The sequence below is a fragment of the Heteronotia binoei genome, chromosome 5, assembly GCF_032191835.1.
Source record: "Heteronotia binoei isolate CCM8104 ecotype False Entrance Well chromosome 5, APGP_CSIRO_Hbin_v1, whole genome shotgun sequence".
Taxonomy (NCBI): Eukaryota; Metazoa; Chordata; class Lepidosauria; order Squamata; family Gekkonidae; genus Heteronotia; species Heteronotia binoei.
In genome coordinates this window covers 45,428,699-45,444,884 of record NC_083227.1, presented here as the reverse complement: position 1 = coordinate 45,444,884, position 16,186 = coordinate 45,428,699, and the positions used below count along the sequence as shown (strand labels likewise).

The 16,186-nt window shown below is 43.3% G+C and overlaps 1 protein-coding gene across 1 annotated transcript in view; it reads left to right on the top strand.

The window, feature by feature from the left end:
- FAM107A (family with sequence similarity 107 member A) overlaps window positions 1-16,186 on the top strand; it is a 116,791-nt gene that overhangs the window by 27,150 nt on the left and 73,455 nt on the right. The window contains exon 2 of the mRNA XM_060239414.1: window positions 6,342-6,405. Coding sequence (XP_060095397.1) covers window positions 6,342-6,405 — 64 coding nt within the window. The remainder of the gene's footprint in view (window positions 1-6,341; window positions 6,406-16,186) is intronic.

Here is a 16,186-nt window from a genome sequence, read left to right as displayed (position 1 = left end):
ACATTTTTGGCATGTCTTTGCAAAAAAAATAAATAAATTGCGTATTTACTTCCTCCTAGCATGTGGGCAGTACAGCTGATAAAAATGGGATGGGCACAATATGTGCTCCTCCAGGGAAATTGCTGTTCTCACTGTGCTGAGATATTTAATAAAGATATAGACAGGGTTGGGAACCTTAGACAAAGTGTCTTTCTGCAGGGTTGTTTGCCAAGGCGAGGGAGATCTTACACTCTGTGTGCAGGCTGAAAGGATGTCCTTTCTCAGGCAGCATATATCTGCCTGCTGTAAGATGATTCAAAGAGAAAATAAATTCCCCAAATCATGTTCTACAGCTGAAAAGCCCTGGGCAAATCAGGCTCCCAGAGAGGTATTACCAACCTAGTAGTGAAAGGGGCATAGAGGAAGCAGAAGATGAAAACAGGACTTGTCAACAAGGATGAGACTGGGGGTTCTACACTCTCCGACAAAAAAAAAAAAAGTACAGATCAGGCTCATCAGTGGGAAGTTCAGAGGCAGAACCATTTCTTCTTCCCACTTCCCAATAGGGTTGCCAGACCCCCCCCCCTCCACACAGAGGTAGGGTCTCCTGCTACCATGCCCCACCTCCCTGCTGCCAATCCGCTGACTAGTGGGGGGAACTTACCCTGAAAACAACACTCCAACATGCAGCGACATGTCTATGTCACTGCCCACATGACCTGGAAGTGATGACATCACATTCAGGACATCAGGGTAACACTCTGGTATTTTGGCAAAACCTCTATCGGAGAAGCAAATTTATCATAGAGTTTTTGCCCAAATACCAGAGTATCATCCCAACATCCCATACATGGTGAAGTCAATTATAGGTCATTTGGGCAGTGACATAGACATGTCGCTGTATGTCAGCTGGGGCTTTCTGCTGCTCCCAGTAAGTCCCCCCAATCCCCTGCCAGTTGCCAGAAGGAACCTGACAATCCAACTTCCCAAACCTTTACCTTTCTCTCCTCTTGTCTAAGATTGTCATTCACCAGGTGTGGGGTGGAGATCTCCTGGAATTAAATTGATTGCCAGATGACAGAGATCAGTTCCTGTGGAGGACATGAGAGTTTCGGTAGGTGGACTCTATGGCACCACATCCATACTGAATGTCCTTCCCTCCCCATATTCTGCCCTCCCCAGGCTCTGCCCCCAAATCCCCAGGAATTTTCCATCCCAGAGTTAGCAACCCTACTCTGACCACACCTTGGCCCACACTTACCCCATTATTCCTGGGAGGGTTGCTGGTGTCCCAGTCCAGACTTCCATTGTTCCATTTTGATAATGTAATGTAAGAAAATGCAAACAGAACTAGGACTCCAAACTCCATGAGAGGCAGCAAGCAAATGGAATAGCTGGAGACCTGGAGTCAAGACTGAAGTTGTCCCACCTCAAAATTAAGACAAATTCCTAATGACCTTAGGAGCAGGGGGCACAACTAGGGTTGCCGACTCCAGCTTGTGAAATTCCTGGAGATTAGGAATGCCTGTGGAGGGTGGAATTTGGGGAGGGGAGGGACCTCATCTCAACCAAGATGTAATTCCATAGAGTGGACCCTCTAAAGTTGCTGTATCCTCCAGAGGAACTGATCTCTGTAGCCTGGAGATTAATTGTAATGTTGGGAGAACTCCAGGCCCCACCTGGAGGCTGGCAATCCTAATTACTTTCTCTTGACTTGGAGGTGAGAATAACAAAAGAAGTTAGGTCTTCAAAAATAACATTTTTAAAGTCTATTACATGCTAAGGGGCATGTTCTCTAGTTGCTTGAAAGATGTTAGAGCTTAGTCAGGGTACAAACAGAACCTTTACAGATCGGGTCTAGGTAGTCCAATAAAGCAGACAGGCAGGGAGCAAGTAAACACACATGGAATTCAGGGCAGAGCAAGACAAACAGGAGCCTCATTATTGTGTTAAAACAATTTTTATTGGTAACATATGGCAGTTATATCTAATACTAATAAAATATTAATAATCACTTAATGCCTCATTATATCAAGTCAAAACACTGGTCTACCAAGGTCAGTATTGTCTGCTCTGACTGGTAGCAGTTTTCAGGTGCAGGACTTTTGTATAATCTACAAACTTATCCTTTTTAACTGGAGATGCCAGGGATTGACCTTGGGATCTTGCTGCAGGTGCTCTACCACATTTGCCAAAGCAGAGAAGAAAAACCAAGGCAGCTTCACTACATAAATAAAATAATAAATAAATAAATTCACTCGTGCCAGGCCCAATTCAAGAAATATCTGGGGACTTTGGGGGTGGAGCCAGGATACTTTAGGGGTGGAGCCAGGAACAAGGGTGTGACAAGCATAATTGAACTCCAAAGGGAGTTCTGGCCATCACATTTAAAGGAACAGCACACCTTTTAAATGTCTTCCCTCCATTGGAAATCATGAAGGATAGGGGCACCTTCTTTTGGGCCTTATAGAATTGGACCCTCTGGTCTAATCTTTTTGAAGCTTGGAGGGTGTTTTGAGGAGAGGAACCGGATGCTATGCTGAAAATTTTGTGCCTCTACCCTAAAAAACAGCCCCCCTCAGAGCCCCAGATACCCGTGGATTGATTCTACATTATGTCCTATGGGAATCGGTCTCCATAGGGAATAACGGAGTGCCCAGCAGACATTTCCCTCCCCCCGCCCCCACTTTCTGACGACCCTGAAGCAGGGGGAGGGCCTCCAAACCGGGGGATCTCCTGCCCCCACCTGGGTACTGGCAACCCTAAGCTTCACCAATGCAAAGCCGACATAGGCTGGAGCTGCTGATCCACTCAACCAGTCTTCTCTTCCCTCCAGTTTCCTTTCATAGACATGTCTGGAAGGCTTTAACTAATGAGTAGGGTTGCCAGTTCTGGCTTGGGAAATACCAAGAGATTTTAGGGGTAGAGCCTGGGGAGGGTGGGGTTTAGGGAGGGGAGGGACTTTAGCAGGATACAATGCTATACAGTTAGGATTGCCAACTCTGGCTTGGGAAAACACTGGAGATTTGAGGGGTGGACTCTGGGGGAAGGGAGGTTTCTCAGTGGAGTACAATGCCACAGACTCCAGCATTAGAAGAAGCCATTTTCTCTGAGAGAACTCTTCTCTGTTGTCTGGAGATCAACTGTAATTCTTGGAAATATCTAGTCCCCACCTGGAGGTTGGCAACCCTATATACAGCCCGCCCTCCAAAGCAGCCATTTTCTTCAGGAGGATTTGATCTGGGACTTCTGGAGATAAATTGTTATAGTGGGAGATCGCCAGGTGCCACCTGGAGGTTGGAAACCCTAGGGCCAAACAGCCAAATTGCTTCCAGCTGTGTTTAACCCAGTCTCAACTGTACAGGACTAAAAGCTTGATTCTTGTTAGTCGCCCAACCAGAAGCAGCGACGGGAGAATAAGGGGAGGCTTCAAGCCAAACCCCAAGGAAGTGTGTTCATTTGGTTTGCACCACCCTCAATCAAATAGAACATCTGCTCTTTATCAAAGGCAATGTGAGAACGGGTGGGTAGAGCTTTGGGGGCAATCTCTGTGCCCCATTAGGTTTACGAGGTCTCAAGGCATCTGTAAACTTCATGGGCAGTGAAATTGGTTTAATACCCTTTTTACACCAGATTAGTGCCCCAACTATCTTTGCCTGGACCTTCTTGCGAGTTCCCATCCCACTATGAGGTTAGAGGAATGCAGAGTGCCTTTGACTTTGACTTCTGGAATTCCTCTGATTTGAAATGAAACTTCTGCAGAACATGCTGTGCCTGAGGAGACAAAAAGTATGCCAAGATTGCTTTGGGGCTGGGCTGCACTGATATGGTCTCAGGATATCAAGTGCAATAATTTCAGCTTCATAAAGTACTACCGCAGGAGAAGGCTCTCTAACTGCGGGAAGCATTGTCCAGAGGAATAGCTTCTGATAAACATCACCTAGCAACCACCCTGCTGACACACAGTAACCTTCAGGGAGCTGTGGAGAAACACAAAGGGCTTTTTGTTCAGAAGTCTTTAAGAGCACAGGTTGGAAGGAGTACCATATTCAGATGCCAAATTGGGGTCTTAGCTCAAGTGGCTTCTGGAAGAACCGGTTTGATGTGGAAACCCACCCCTTTAGCGCCTATGCCAATTCCTCAGCCCTGTTATCCAGGAGCAGCTCTCCTGTATAAATGCACGACTACACACACTGTGTGGACTAATCTGGTGTAAAAAGGGTATTAAGACCAATTTCACTGCCCATGAAGTTTACAGATGCCTTGAGACCTCGTAAACCTAATGGGGCACAGAGATTGCCCCCAAAGCTCTACCCACCCGTTCTCACATTGCCTTTGATAAAGAGCAGATGTTCTATTTGATTGAGGATGGTGCAAACCAAATGAACACACTTCCTTGGGGTTTGGCACCACATTGAAGAAAGATGAGCTCTTATATCTGACTCTTGAGCCCAATGCAGCTGTTGTTGTTTTAAAAGAAAACCAAATATTCATTTATTTACTTACTTTATTTATATCCCACCTTTCACCCCAATGGGGACCCAAAGCATTTTCTACTCCTCTGTTTTATGTGCTCCACATAAAACAGGTAGATTAGGCTAAGAGTGTGTGACTGGCCCTTTCAGGTAGATTAGGCTAAGAGTGTGTGACTGGCTCAAGGTCACCCAGCAGGCTTCCATGGTATAAATGAGGATTTGAACCTGGATTCCCCAGATCCAGATACTTTAACTACTACACCACAAGAGCTCTCAGTTAAGGTATATTAGAGGGCCATGTGTGATGCTGGAACAACCAGCATGTGAAGGAAATGGCAGGTAAAGATGTCAATGGGACTGCACCACTTCTTAGAAATTCTTCCCCAAAAAGGAAACAAATGAGGCAAACAGTTAGCAGTGGGGATGGGCTCAGACCTAAACCTGAGCCAAAGTCTGGGCTGGGCTTTGCCTGGTTCAGAATTCATAAGCCAACGTTCAGGGAAGGTGCCTTCCCTCGAACACTCACTGTGCTTTTCTGCTCAGTTTGGCCTGCAAGTTCGGCACACCACTTCCAGGTGTCATTGGGTCTGGCATGCCTATGTCATCTGTAAATGACACAAGCACATTGCTGACATTCTTGCATCACTTCCAGGTAATGCAGGTATGCTGGGGCAGAGCCTGATACCACTCAGAAGTGATGCGAGTGTGCAGGGGGACCAACATGCTTGTGTCACTTCCAGACGATGCAGGCCCACTGAGGGCTATGTTTGGGCGGGTTTTTGTTCAGCGGTTCAGTTTGGGACTTGGTCTGGGGCCACCCAGTTTGTGAGCCCCATACCGAACCTGGCTTTCCTGGTCTGTGCTCATCCTAGAACAATACTCCGAGTGCTAAACTTGTGAAGATTTTACCAGTGCACTGAAACAATTACTCAGGGTTCTTATTTCTTCTTTTGAGAACCTGAGTGTTCTGCTTCCTCACAAAGGACTCACAACAACCAGTGTTTGGGCTGCAGAAACTGTCAACGTGTCAATTATCAATCATGTTAAGCTGTGCATTTTCAGTTGTGCAAACTAGCTTTCTTATACTGGCTCTTTGTTGATCTCTTGCTCTGATTTTTATATAGTTTGGCTCTTAAATTGTAACTGGTTGCAAATCCCATCTTAATTATCATATATATGCAACTATTATGGATATAAATATATTTAACATGCTAAGGGCAGGCATTCATATTGAAATAAGACATATCCAAATCAGACATTTGAGAAATTAAAATGAGTAGGGAGAGAACAGTGAACTGAGGAATTCTTACAGCATCACACAACATGGTGATGCCATTTGCAGGTCTTTACCCAGAAGTGCTGTCACTCTATCATGTGACACCCCTCCTCCCTGACCCCTTGTCCCACCCCAAAAGCTCACAGGTATGGTTGTCATTCTCCAAGTGGGACCTGGAGATCTCCCAGAATTACAGTTGATCTCACAGTTTAGTTCTCTTGGAGAATATTGATGTTTTGGGGATTATACCCTGCTGAGATCCCTTCATCTGCAAAACCCACCCTCTCTAGGCTGCACCCCCAATCTTCGTGAATTTTTCAACTCAGAGTTGGCAAACCTACACACAGGCCTGGCAACACTGCATCCAAATCAGGGATCCTTGTGCATGCTATTTAGTGGAGAGCTCAGCATTTCTATAAACAGCATTTCCAGCATCTAATGTGGTTTGCCCCTTCGATCACCTCAAACATCTTCTAAGTTATATTGTTCTACTTTGAAAATACAAGGTGAAGGGTGCCCTGTACATCATAGTCCTAGGCTTACAAAAGGGCTGGAAATGTAAATTAGTAATAAAAAATCCTCCCTTTTTTTCTTTCTCTTTTTCTCCCTAGAAAGAATATTCTTTCCAGTCAAAACAACACAACAAAAAGGGGAAGCATGTTAGTAATGGCTCAGGTATGTATATAATACATGGTTGGTTGTAAGGATCATCCTTGTGCATGGTGTCCCATAATTCCCTGGTTTTCACAGCTTTCTCTGGGAAATGAGTAGTAGGGTGGATAAACTGAACTGTCCTTCCTATTAAAATGTGTATGTTCGCTAGGGGAGACCTGGGGCAGGGACATGGTGGGGCAGCTATCGGTGATGCTGTAACATCACTTTCATGGAAAACCCAGAAGTAATATCACAACTCTCTAGAAATTGCCAGGAACTCTATGGCAAAACAAGTCCCCCACTGGCAGCCAGGTACGTCCTGACAACCCTAGTCTATAGCCAGTGTGATGTATTGTTTAAAGTGTTAGACTAGGTCCAGAAGTAATTATATGAATTCCATTACCTACCACATAAAGTTGTTGTTGGAAGTACCTTGTGGAATGACCCTGTGCCTCAGACCTCCAAAGGCAAGTGACCACAGAGTAGGCAGGGTAGTCAGGCACACACAAAGCTCCTTCCTGTATACTCTGCTCTCTATTGTCACAGTCCCCCTTTAAGATGCAAATGAGCACTAGGGAAAAGCAACTTCCTTCCTGCTCTCGCTCCCTCCTCCCACCCACACAAGATGGGGCTGCAGGCTCTTCATCCACCCCCATCTACCCGGTAGATAGTACAGGATCTTTCTCTATCTCTTACCCTTCACTATCAGACATGTATTTGTAGAATAGATATTATTTCGTTTCAACTTGAAACCATAGCTCTGTGTAACTTTGTAACTGTGCAACCATCTGGTCTGTTCTGATTCAATACAAGCACCTCAGCGTTAAAGCCTTGTGTGCTCTGCTAACTAAAAAGGATCAGGTCCAACCAGAACCAGTACCCTTCCCAGCAGTTGTGAGGATACAATGCAGGAGGGAAGAGCTGTATTTGCCACTCTTTGCTCCTCAGAGGAAGAGTGAAATGAAAATGTAATTGACAGATACAAAGATGGACACCATGGAGCTGGTTATTCCGACCCTGTGTCTGCAATGAAATAGCACCTTTTTACTGTTCTGTTGTAAGAAAGGCTAATGTTGTAAGAATCTTAGCTGATCAGAACTCCATTTCATGAACTTAGGTGGGTTGTAAAACAAAGTCTGAATACAGTGGCACCTTTTAGACTAACAAAATTTTGTTCTGGGTATAAGCTTTTGTGTGCATGCACACTTCTTCAGATTGTGGGATTGTATAAACCTCAAAGGGTTTGACACCTGGGATGAGGATGAGCAGCAAGGGGGATCTTTTTTCAGTTTTCAGCTGCAAACCTTGAAATGTTTGGTGCACCTCTCAAGGAAGGTGCAATGACCAGAGAATCCTTGTAAGCTTTTTATTAAGCCAGAACTTGAAATTTTGTTTCTGGGACCATTTTTCCCTTTCCATATCCCCCCCCGCCCCCACATTGGTCTGTATGCATGTGCATAGAATACACTTTTACAAATTAGATCTTAGCTTTGAGATTTCCTGGGCTTTTTCCCCCATGGCCCAGTGTTCAATTCATGCTACTTTATGCACAAGAACAATTGAGAAGGGAGAATCACTTGTGTTTTGGGAGACAAGCTTAGGTGCAGGAGGATGCTTAGGTCTCTCTCCTGCACTCTCTCTGTGCAGGAGGATGAGTGCAGGAGAGTGCAGGAGGATGCTTAGGTCTCTCTCCTGCACTCTCTCTGTCACACAAATGCACATTCTGGTAGCAGAAATCTAGGGCTGTCCAGGGGCAGTCTGTCAATGTTGCAAGAACTTAACCCTCCCCCTCCCTCAAAATGCCAAGGATCCAAAGAAGTTGAGAGTCTTGTTTAAAGCCTTTTTAAATGCACCTAACCCCACATCAGATTCTAAACTCCTTTGGAGCACACAGTTGGGAGTTCTGGTAACAGCAGGGCTTTTTTTGAGCAGGAGCACACAGGAATGCAGTTCCAGCTGGCTTGGTGCCAGGGGTATGGTCTAATAAACAAATAAGTCCCTGCTGGGCTTTTTCTACCAAAAAGCCCTGTGTGAAACAATGGTGATGTCAGGTGATATGGCCTAATATGCAAATGAGTTCCTGCTGGGCTTTTCCTGCCAAAATGCCCTATGTGAAACAATTGTGATGTTAGCAGGTGTGGCCTAATATGTAATCAAGTTCCTGCTGGGCTTTTTCTGCCAAAAAGCCCTGTGTGAAACAATGGTGGTGACAGGTTGTGTGGCCTAATATGCAAATAAGTTCCTGCTGGGCTTTTTCTATCAAAAGAAGCCCTAGGTAACAGGGTACTTTCACTAACAGACAGAGAAAGTAAAGAATGAAAGGAAGAGGACTATCACTTGTCTTCTCAGAATTCTTATAGGTAACTCAGGATGCCAGATACAAAGACCTACAAAGAGCTTCTGCTCAGTCCTACATCTGGGGAAGAAAAGGCACTCCAGTATAGGTAAGCAAGGAAGAATACACATCCGTCTCACAATCATCACTTCTCCAAGAATAATGACTATACAAAACACTCAAGTAGTCTCAGCCACAAATTGAATTATTCCCTCATCTATCACCTTCTACGGGGGGGGGACATCTGTACTTATACGGAAACTGCTTTTTGGCGGTTTACTTTGAGCGGCTTTTGCGCCGGGAGCTTCCAGCTGCTCCACGGCATTTAGTGCGAAATCCGCGCAGATCCTGCGCGGTGAAGAGGGGGGTCGCGCCGGCTGAAGGTGAGTGCGAAAACGCCCATAGAATCTTAGTGTTGGAAGGGGCCAACCTCCTGTTCAATGCAGGATCAGCCTAAAGCATCCCTGAGAAGTATTCTTCTAGCCACTGCTTGAAGACTGCCAGTGGGGGGAACTCACCACCTCTCTAGCCCATTCCACTGCTGGACTCCAGCAGTAAAACAAACAACCTTTCCTTATTCAGCAGGTGATAGCAACATCTTTTATCCAGGTTATGATTGCACGGTGCAGAAAGGGGGCCCTACTAGCCACAGATTCCCAAACCTAGCTAAGCACCAACAGACACTAATGAAGGCATAAGCACCACCTTTGCTGGTGAACCCCAGGCACACCATTTCACCTTTATCCCCAGCTTGACAAACATTCATTAGTAATTTCTCCTTGCAGGATATGAGCCGGACCCAGCAGGACAGAATAAGCAGAAGCTGCAGACAGTGAACCATTGCAGCTCCCTACAGTGGGTAGGTGAGTATTGTTGCAAATGACTATTTCATCCCCCCCCAAAAAAAATTACTCTATAACAGGGGTGGCCAACGGTAGCTCTCCAGATGTTTTTTGCCTGAAACTCCCATCAGCCCCAGCCATTGGCCATGCTGGCTGGGGCTGATGGGAGTTGTAGGCAAAAAAACATCTGGAGAGCTACCGTTGGCCACCCCTGCTCTATAATGTAGACCTTGGTGTTGGGGATGTGCAAATTGTCAAAAAGGGCTGAAACAGGCAGAATGGAAGAGTGTCTTCATGATAGCATCCTTTTGCACAGCACCTAGTTTCAGGGCTTTTTTTGTAGAAAAAAACCAGCAGTAACTCATTTGCATATTAGGCCACACCCCCTGACATCACCATTGTGATTTTTTTCTACAAAAAATCATTTTTCTACAAAAAGCCCACCAAGGCATAATTTGCATATTAGGCCACACCCCTGACACCAAGCCAGCTGGAACTGCGTTCCTGTGTGTTCCTGCTCAAGAAAAGCCCTGCCTAGTTCTAAGACATTTGTTACTTCTGCTACATTATTCATGTCATTCCTATGTCTCTCGTCTCTCTACAGGCAACCAAGCAATCATTCAACATGCGGTGAAGAAACAATATTCCTCATTGCAGAGCAGCAGTGATCAGTGGGAATCCAGGGGTGCTTCTGTAGAGTATCCTGTTTGGGCTCCTGGTCTTCTCAGAGAGCACGATGGACGGCAGTGGCAGGTGTGACTCTACCCACATAGTAATGGAGAAGTACAGCTGCCCCAGTTGCTCCTGTATGTAGTTGAAAGCATAAGGGGTTCTATTTGACACAGACGTTGAGCAGCACCACTCCTCTGTTATACGTTCTATGTCATAACTCACTCCACAACTTAATAAAAGCTGTCATTCTATCAGACACGTCCCCATTTTCATTATTGTTGGCAAGAAAAGAACAGCCTTCCTTTCATTATTCACCCCAGATGTTCTCAGGACTGGGCCTGCCCATGAGGAAGAGATAGAATGGCTCCTCTACCACCACACTGAAACTGATGCTCCACATCATGCCCATGGCCTTGGCCAGAATACCAGCAAAGGTATCCCAGCAACTCTGCTTTTCCCATCAACTCCTGGAACGACATAACCCCACGTCCACCATTATTCCTGTTGTGGTACTAAGCCCAGCAGAAGCTGCATGAAAAGGAGGGGCAAGGAGACACTGATCAAAAACATCCTGAGACAATAACCAGCAGATATTTGCAATCACCCTCTAGTGGACCTGCTGGAGCATGCCGAGTTAAGAGTGCTGGCCAAAATGAAAAGGTACCCGGTGCATAAACAGATCATAGTTATCTGAATAAAGTAATTGGTATATGTGCCAAAGCAAAATTTGCTCATCTTTCCAGTCTTCTTCTCTGTAGCCAGGAATCAAACCTGAGACCTCTTTCTGGAATTTGTCTGCATTAAGTCTTTGTCGTCATGGAAGGACTTGAAAATCTAGTGCTGTTGTAAGAGGCAATCCTGCACTTCTGAATCATCCATGCAGGCTCTGTAGCCTCGGTATTATTGGAGACCTAAACAGAGGAAAGTGTTGTGGTCTTTAACGTGGGTATACATCCATAACTGTTCCCTTTGAACACTGGATACAATGCAGAAGGACCTGATGTGCATTGTATGAAACAGTCAAGGCTTTCTTAAGCAGTTATATTTTTGAGATCTGTGAACCTAGTTCATATATAATAGTAGTACTTGTTGTGAGCACTTCAGAAGTAGTGCTTAGAGTGTCAGACTAGAATCTGAGTGACCCAGCTTCAAATCCCCACTCTGTCATGGAAGCTCTATGGGTGACCTTGGGCCAGTCACACACTCACAGCCTAATTTACCTCACAAGGGTTGTTGTGAGGGGGGAAATGAAAGACAGGAAGAGGATGTAAACTGCTTTGGGTCCCTCTGGTTTGGAGAGATAGGCAAAGTATTACTGAAATAAAATGTTGTAAAAAACCCCAAACAGACAAACAAACCCCCCCCAGCTCTTGAATATAATAAGTTTCCTGTTTGATGAGCCCAGGGTTCCTTCCTGTTCCACACAGTGGCCAACCAGTTGCTCTGGAGGACCAACGAATAAGACATAGAGGTCAAGGCCTTCCCCTGTTGTTGCTTCCTTGCACTGATATTCAGAACCTGTGGGTATGGAGGTTCCATTCAGTTACCATGGCTGGTAGCCACTGATTGACCTTTCCTCCATGAATCTGTTTAATTCCTCTTTAAAGCTTTAAATGCTCATGGCCATCACTATATCCACTGGCAATGAATCCCACAATTAGCAGAATTCATAGCCTATGGAATTCACAACTTTTGGTGGTGTTCCATGTTAAGACACTCATGGGTACTGCTGTTGTAAGAGACAATCCTGCACTAGATGGACCAGTAGTGTGACCTGGTAAAAGGCAGCTTTATCTGTTCCTAAGCAGCTGCTGTCCAGAGGTAGAATGAACCATTAAATCTTTAATATTGGTCCAAGAAGTCCATTAGAGAACTCTTCGAACCTTGTGGCATAAATTATCTCACTCCCTTCACCGCACAAACATCTATTTGTCTCCTTGCACTTAAACCTTTTCTGTCCTGCTTTTCTTATGTTAAAACAATTTTATTTGGTAACATATGGTAACAAATTATATTTCTTGCATCATTAATAACTTCTTTTATCTATCCCATATATTACTTTCTACCCACCCCTCCCCCCGTTACTTGAGCCCCGCCGGTGTTATTTATTTAAAGTACTAATGTTTAAAGGTACCCTTAACTAATAAAAACAAAAATTAATATTCTTCTTTTTTTAAGACTTAATCATTATCAAAAATTGTCCAATGTCCTTTTATTTTCCACTCTTTTTCTACATATCTTCTGAACTTTTTCCACTGCATCTTAAAAACTTCTAAATCATAGTCTTAAATTTCCTCCATATATCTTCCAAATTTTCTTGTTTGACCAATTCAAAAAAAGACTTTGGCAATTTTCCTTCCTTATTATTTTTTTTACCCCCAGACTTATGCAGTGTGTTCTTAATTGTTCCATTAAAGTCCCCCATTATCAAAACTTGGTCATAAGTAAGTTCATCAAATTGTTGTATAATGTCTTTTTTAAAAGCATCCTTTGCACCATTTGGTGCATACAGTCCCAATAACAACTTTTTTTTTTGCATTTAATATTATTTCTACCGCTACAAATCTTCCATCTTTATCTTTAAACACTAATTTTGGCTCCAATTCTTGTTTAATATAGAAAATCACTCCCCTTTTCTTCTGTTCAGCCAATGAATAAAATTCTAGTCCCAGTTGTTTATTCCATAAAAATTTGTAATCCTTTTGTTTGATATGCACTTCTTGTAAACAAACTATATTACAATTTTGCTTTTTAATCCAATGAAACGTTGCCTTTCTTTTTTGTGGTGGATTTAGTCCATTTACATTCCAAGATAATAATTTGTAATCCATCATGGTGCAAATTCTTTATGTTCTTCATAAAACCTACGCAGTTTCTGCGTGCTTGTAATTGTAATCCTTTTTCCTTGCAGCTCAAAGCTCAGACCTTCAGGTATTATCCATCTATACCTCATTTCATTGTCACGTAGTTTTTCTGTCAATTTTCTGTATGCTTTTCTGTCATTTATCACTTGTCTTGGCAATTCTTTCATGATTCTTACTCTGCTGCCTCCCACTATTAATGTCTTTTCAAAATTTTTATTCAAGATTTTTTCCCACCATTTCTTTTATCATATATCTTATAACCACATCCGTTGGCAGATTATTTTTCTTGGCATATAGTGATTTCACTCTATACATATAGTCATACATGCTTCTAGTTCCTTCAGGATCTTCCTCCAAAAATTCTGCAATTATTTTTATTATATATCCTTTCAAATCAGTCTCTTCATCCTCAGGTACTCCTCTCAGACGTATCTGGGTTTCCATCAATTTGCAGTCATGAATTGCCACCTTTTCTTGCATTTTTAGCAAGGTGGAATCACATACTTTCACTCTCTCTTCAACCTCTTGCACTTTCTTTGATGTTATCACAGTCTCATTTCTGAGATCTTCAATATCTTTCCATAGCTCTTCAATGTCTTTTCTAATTTCTTTTTTAGAAGCAGTTATCATGTCTCTCACCCCTTTCATCATTCTGGCTTCCATTGCTTCTAATTGCTCTTGCATTTTCTCCATTGAGGCAGTCCTTGCACAGGTTAACTTATGCTCTGACATTTAAAAAAACACCGAAAATTTTGACCTCTCCAAATTAAATTTGAACTATCAGGTTTGATAGAGAAAGGCTTGCCCTTTTCAATAAGCCTAATTTCGCTGTCCTCAGAGCCTCCTGGGCTCAGATAGTAATTTTTAAAGTTTTTATTTCTTCCAAAATGGCGGTCGCGACTTTCTGCTTCCCTTTAAAAAAAATTTCCTTCAAACTGCTTCTAAAATAATTATCAGCGATAATGTCCAATAGCATTTACCTTATAATTGTCACCTCTGTCAGCTTCACCAATTTTTAATGTCCCAAACACTTTAAAAACTTTGTTTAAATTTTGACCTCCTAGCAATGGCCGCCGATGTTTTTCTATGATATTATAGTCCTAGAGTAGGCTAGCTGCTTCAATGATTTCCCTTTTCCATCTGACACTTACTGCTTTTCTTGCCACCAAATCCTGTTTTCAATGGTAAAAAGATCTCGCAATGTTTGATGTATTTCCTGTGTTGACTGTGAGAGCTGCAAATCTGTGACGATGGGGCTTTTTCACCAAAACCGCAAGCAGACAAAACAATAAATTCCTTTCCACTTTTTAGCACTGTTCTTTAAATTTACAAACTTCAAATTTCGCCCCTTCTCCCCTTCTTCCAAGCTTTCTGAATCTCTATTTCCCACCTTCTGATTTTATTTTGTTTAACTTTAAATAGTCCCGGAATGAAGATAGTCATCAGTACCTTTTTCTGTAGTTATCCAGATCCAACACCGGTCTTGTATAGCTTTAGATGTTTAGCAGTCTCAAAGAAGGTTAGGATCCTGTCGAGCTTATGTCAAATAAATGACTCTGGAAACTTCTGCAGATGATGAATATGCAACTCGTCTCCGGAGACCCCTCAAAGTCTCAAAGGAGCCCCGCCCCGGGACTCCCTTTTAGCCAAGGTAAATCTCCTCAGAGTTTCCTGTGCATATCTTGGACTGATCTCTGACTGAGAAAAGTAGGCAGTAGGCATTAAATTGCCCTCCACTACCCCGAACAGAAGCCCCAGCCTGCTCCCCTTCTGAGAAGCAATTCAGCTCGGCATTTTCCAACCCCGGAAGTCCCTGTCCTGCTTTTCTTTGGATTCTCAAAGAGATTAGCAAACAATAATATTGCAATCTCATAAAAATCAGCCTCACATTTAATCTTTTAAAAAACTCTAAATCATCGACAGCCTTCAAGCATAAAAGTGTCTTACAATAATTGTTTATAAAACAAGCGAACGTGAGCCTCCATCAAGGAAAATATTATTATAGAATCATCATGATCATATCTTTGCTCAGTGCTCTAGTACAATAATATTCCAACCTAAATAGACTCAGGACCACCTTCACTCTCAGTGTGCAACAGAAGTCCACTTCTACTTTTCTCCCTATGAATTTCCATCTTTATTACTTTCTTCTCCTGCTCTCTGTCATCTCCTCCATCTTCTTTCTGATCTTGAAAATAAACAACCAAACAAAAAGTTATGATGACACTAAAATGTGACCTGCTTTGGATTGTGACCCAACTGTGGGACTTGAATTATTAACAGAAAAATCAGTGCTGTAATAAATCATCCATAAGAAGAATCTTAACTGGAGCAAAGTTCCCTTGAGTCTCCTTCCAAGTAGGTATCCCCAAGAAGCCCAAATATCCAGCAAGAAAGCAACAGATCTCCACTGTTGTCATGCAGCATTGAACGTTCTGCTTCTGGACATGGAGATTCTACTCAGCCTTCATGCTGGCTAGCTGTTGATAGACTTATCCTCCACAAACTCACCTACTATTGTTTTCAAGCTACTTAAGCTAGTGACCAGCATTAACTCTTGTAATGAGCCAATTTGGTGTAGTGGTTAAGTGTGCGGACTCTTATCTGGGAGAACCAGGTTTGATTCCCCACTCCTCCATTGCAGCTGCTAGAATGGACTTGGGTCAGCCATAGCTATCACAGGAGTTGTCCTTGAAAGGGCAGCTGTTGTGAGAGCCCTCTCAGCCCCACCCACCTCACAGGGTGTCTGTTGTGGGGGGAGAAGATATAGGAGATTGTAAGCCGCTCTGAGTCTCTGATTCAGAGAGAAGGGTGGAGTATAAATCTGCAGTCTTCTTCTTCTTCTTCCTCTTCTTCTCTTGAAATTCCATTGTGAATTCTACTGTTGAGCAATTTGCATGGCCCTAAATTCTAGTATTTGTAGAGAGGAGCAGAGGTCTCCCTTGTCCCTGGATCATTTTATAAACCACATCATACCCTCCTTTAATTATATTTTCCCCCCTAAGCTAAAATTTCAGCACCTCCCTGCCTAGTATGTGGCAGGGAGAGATACTGTGTTAAGATGTGTGAGGCCTAAGCCATATAGCTTG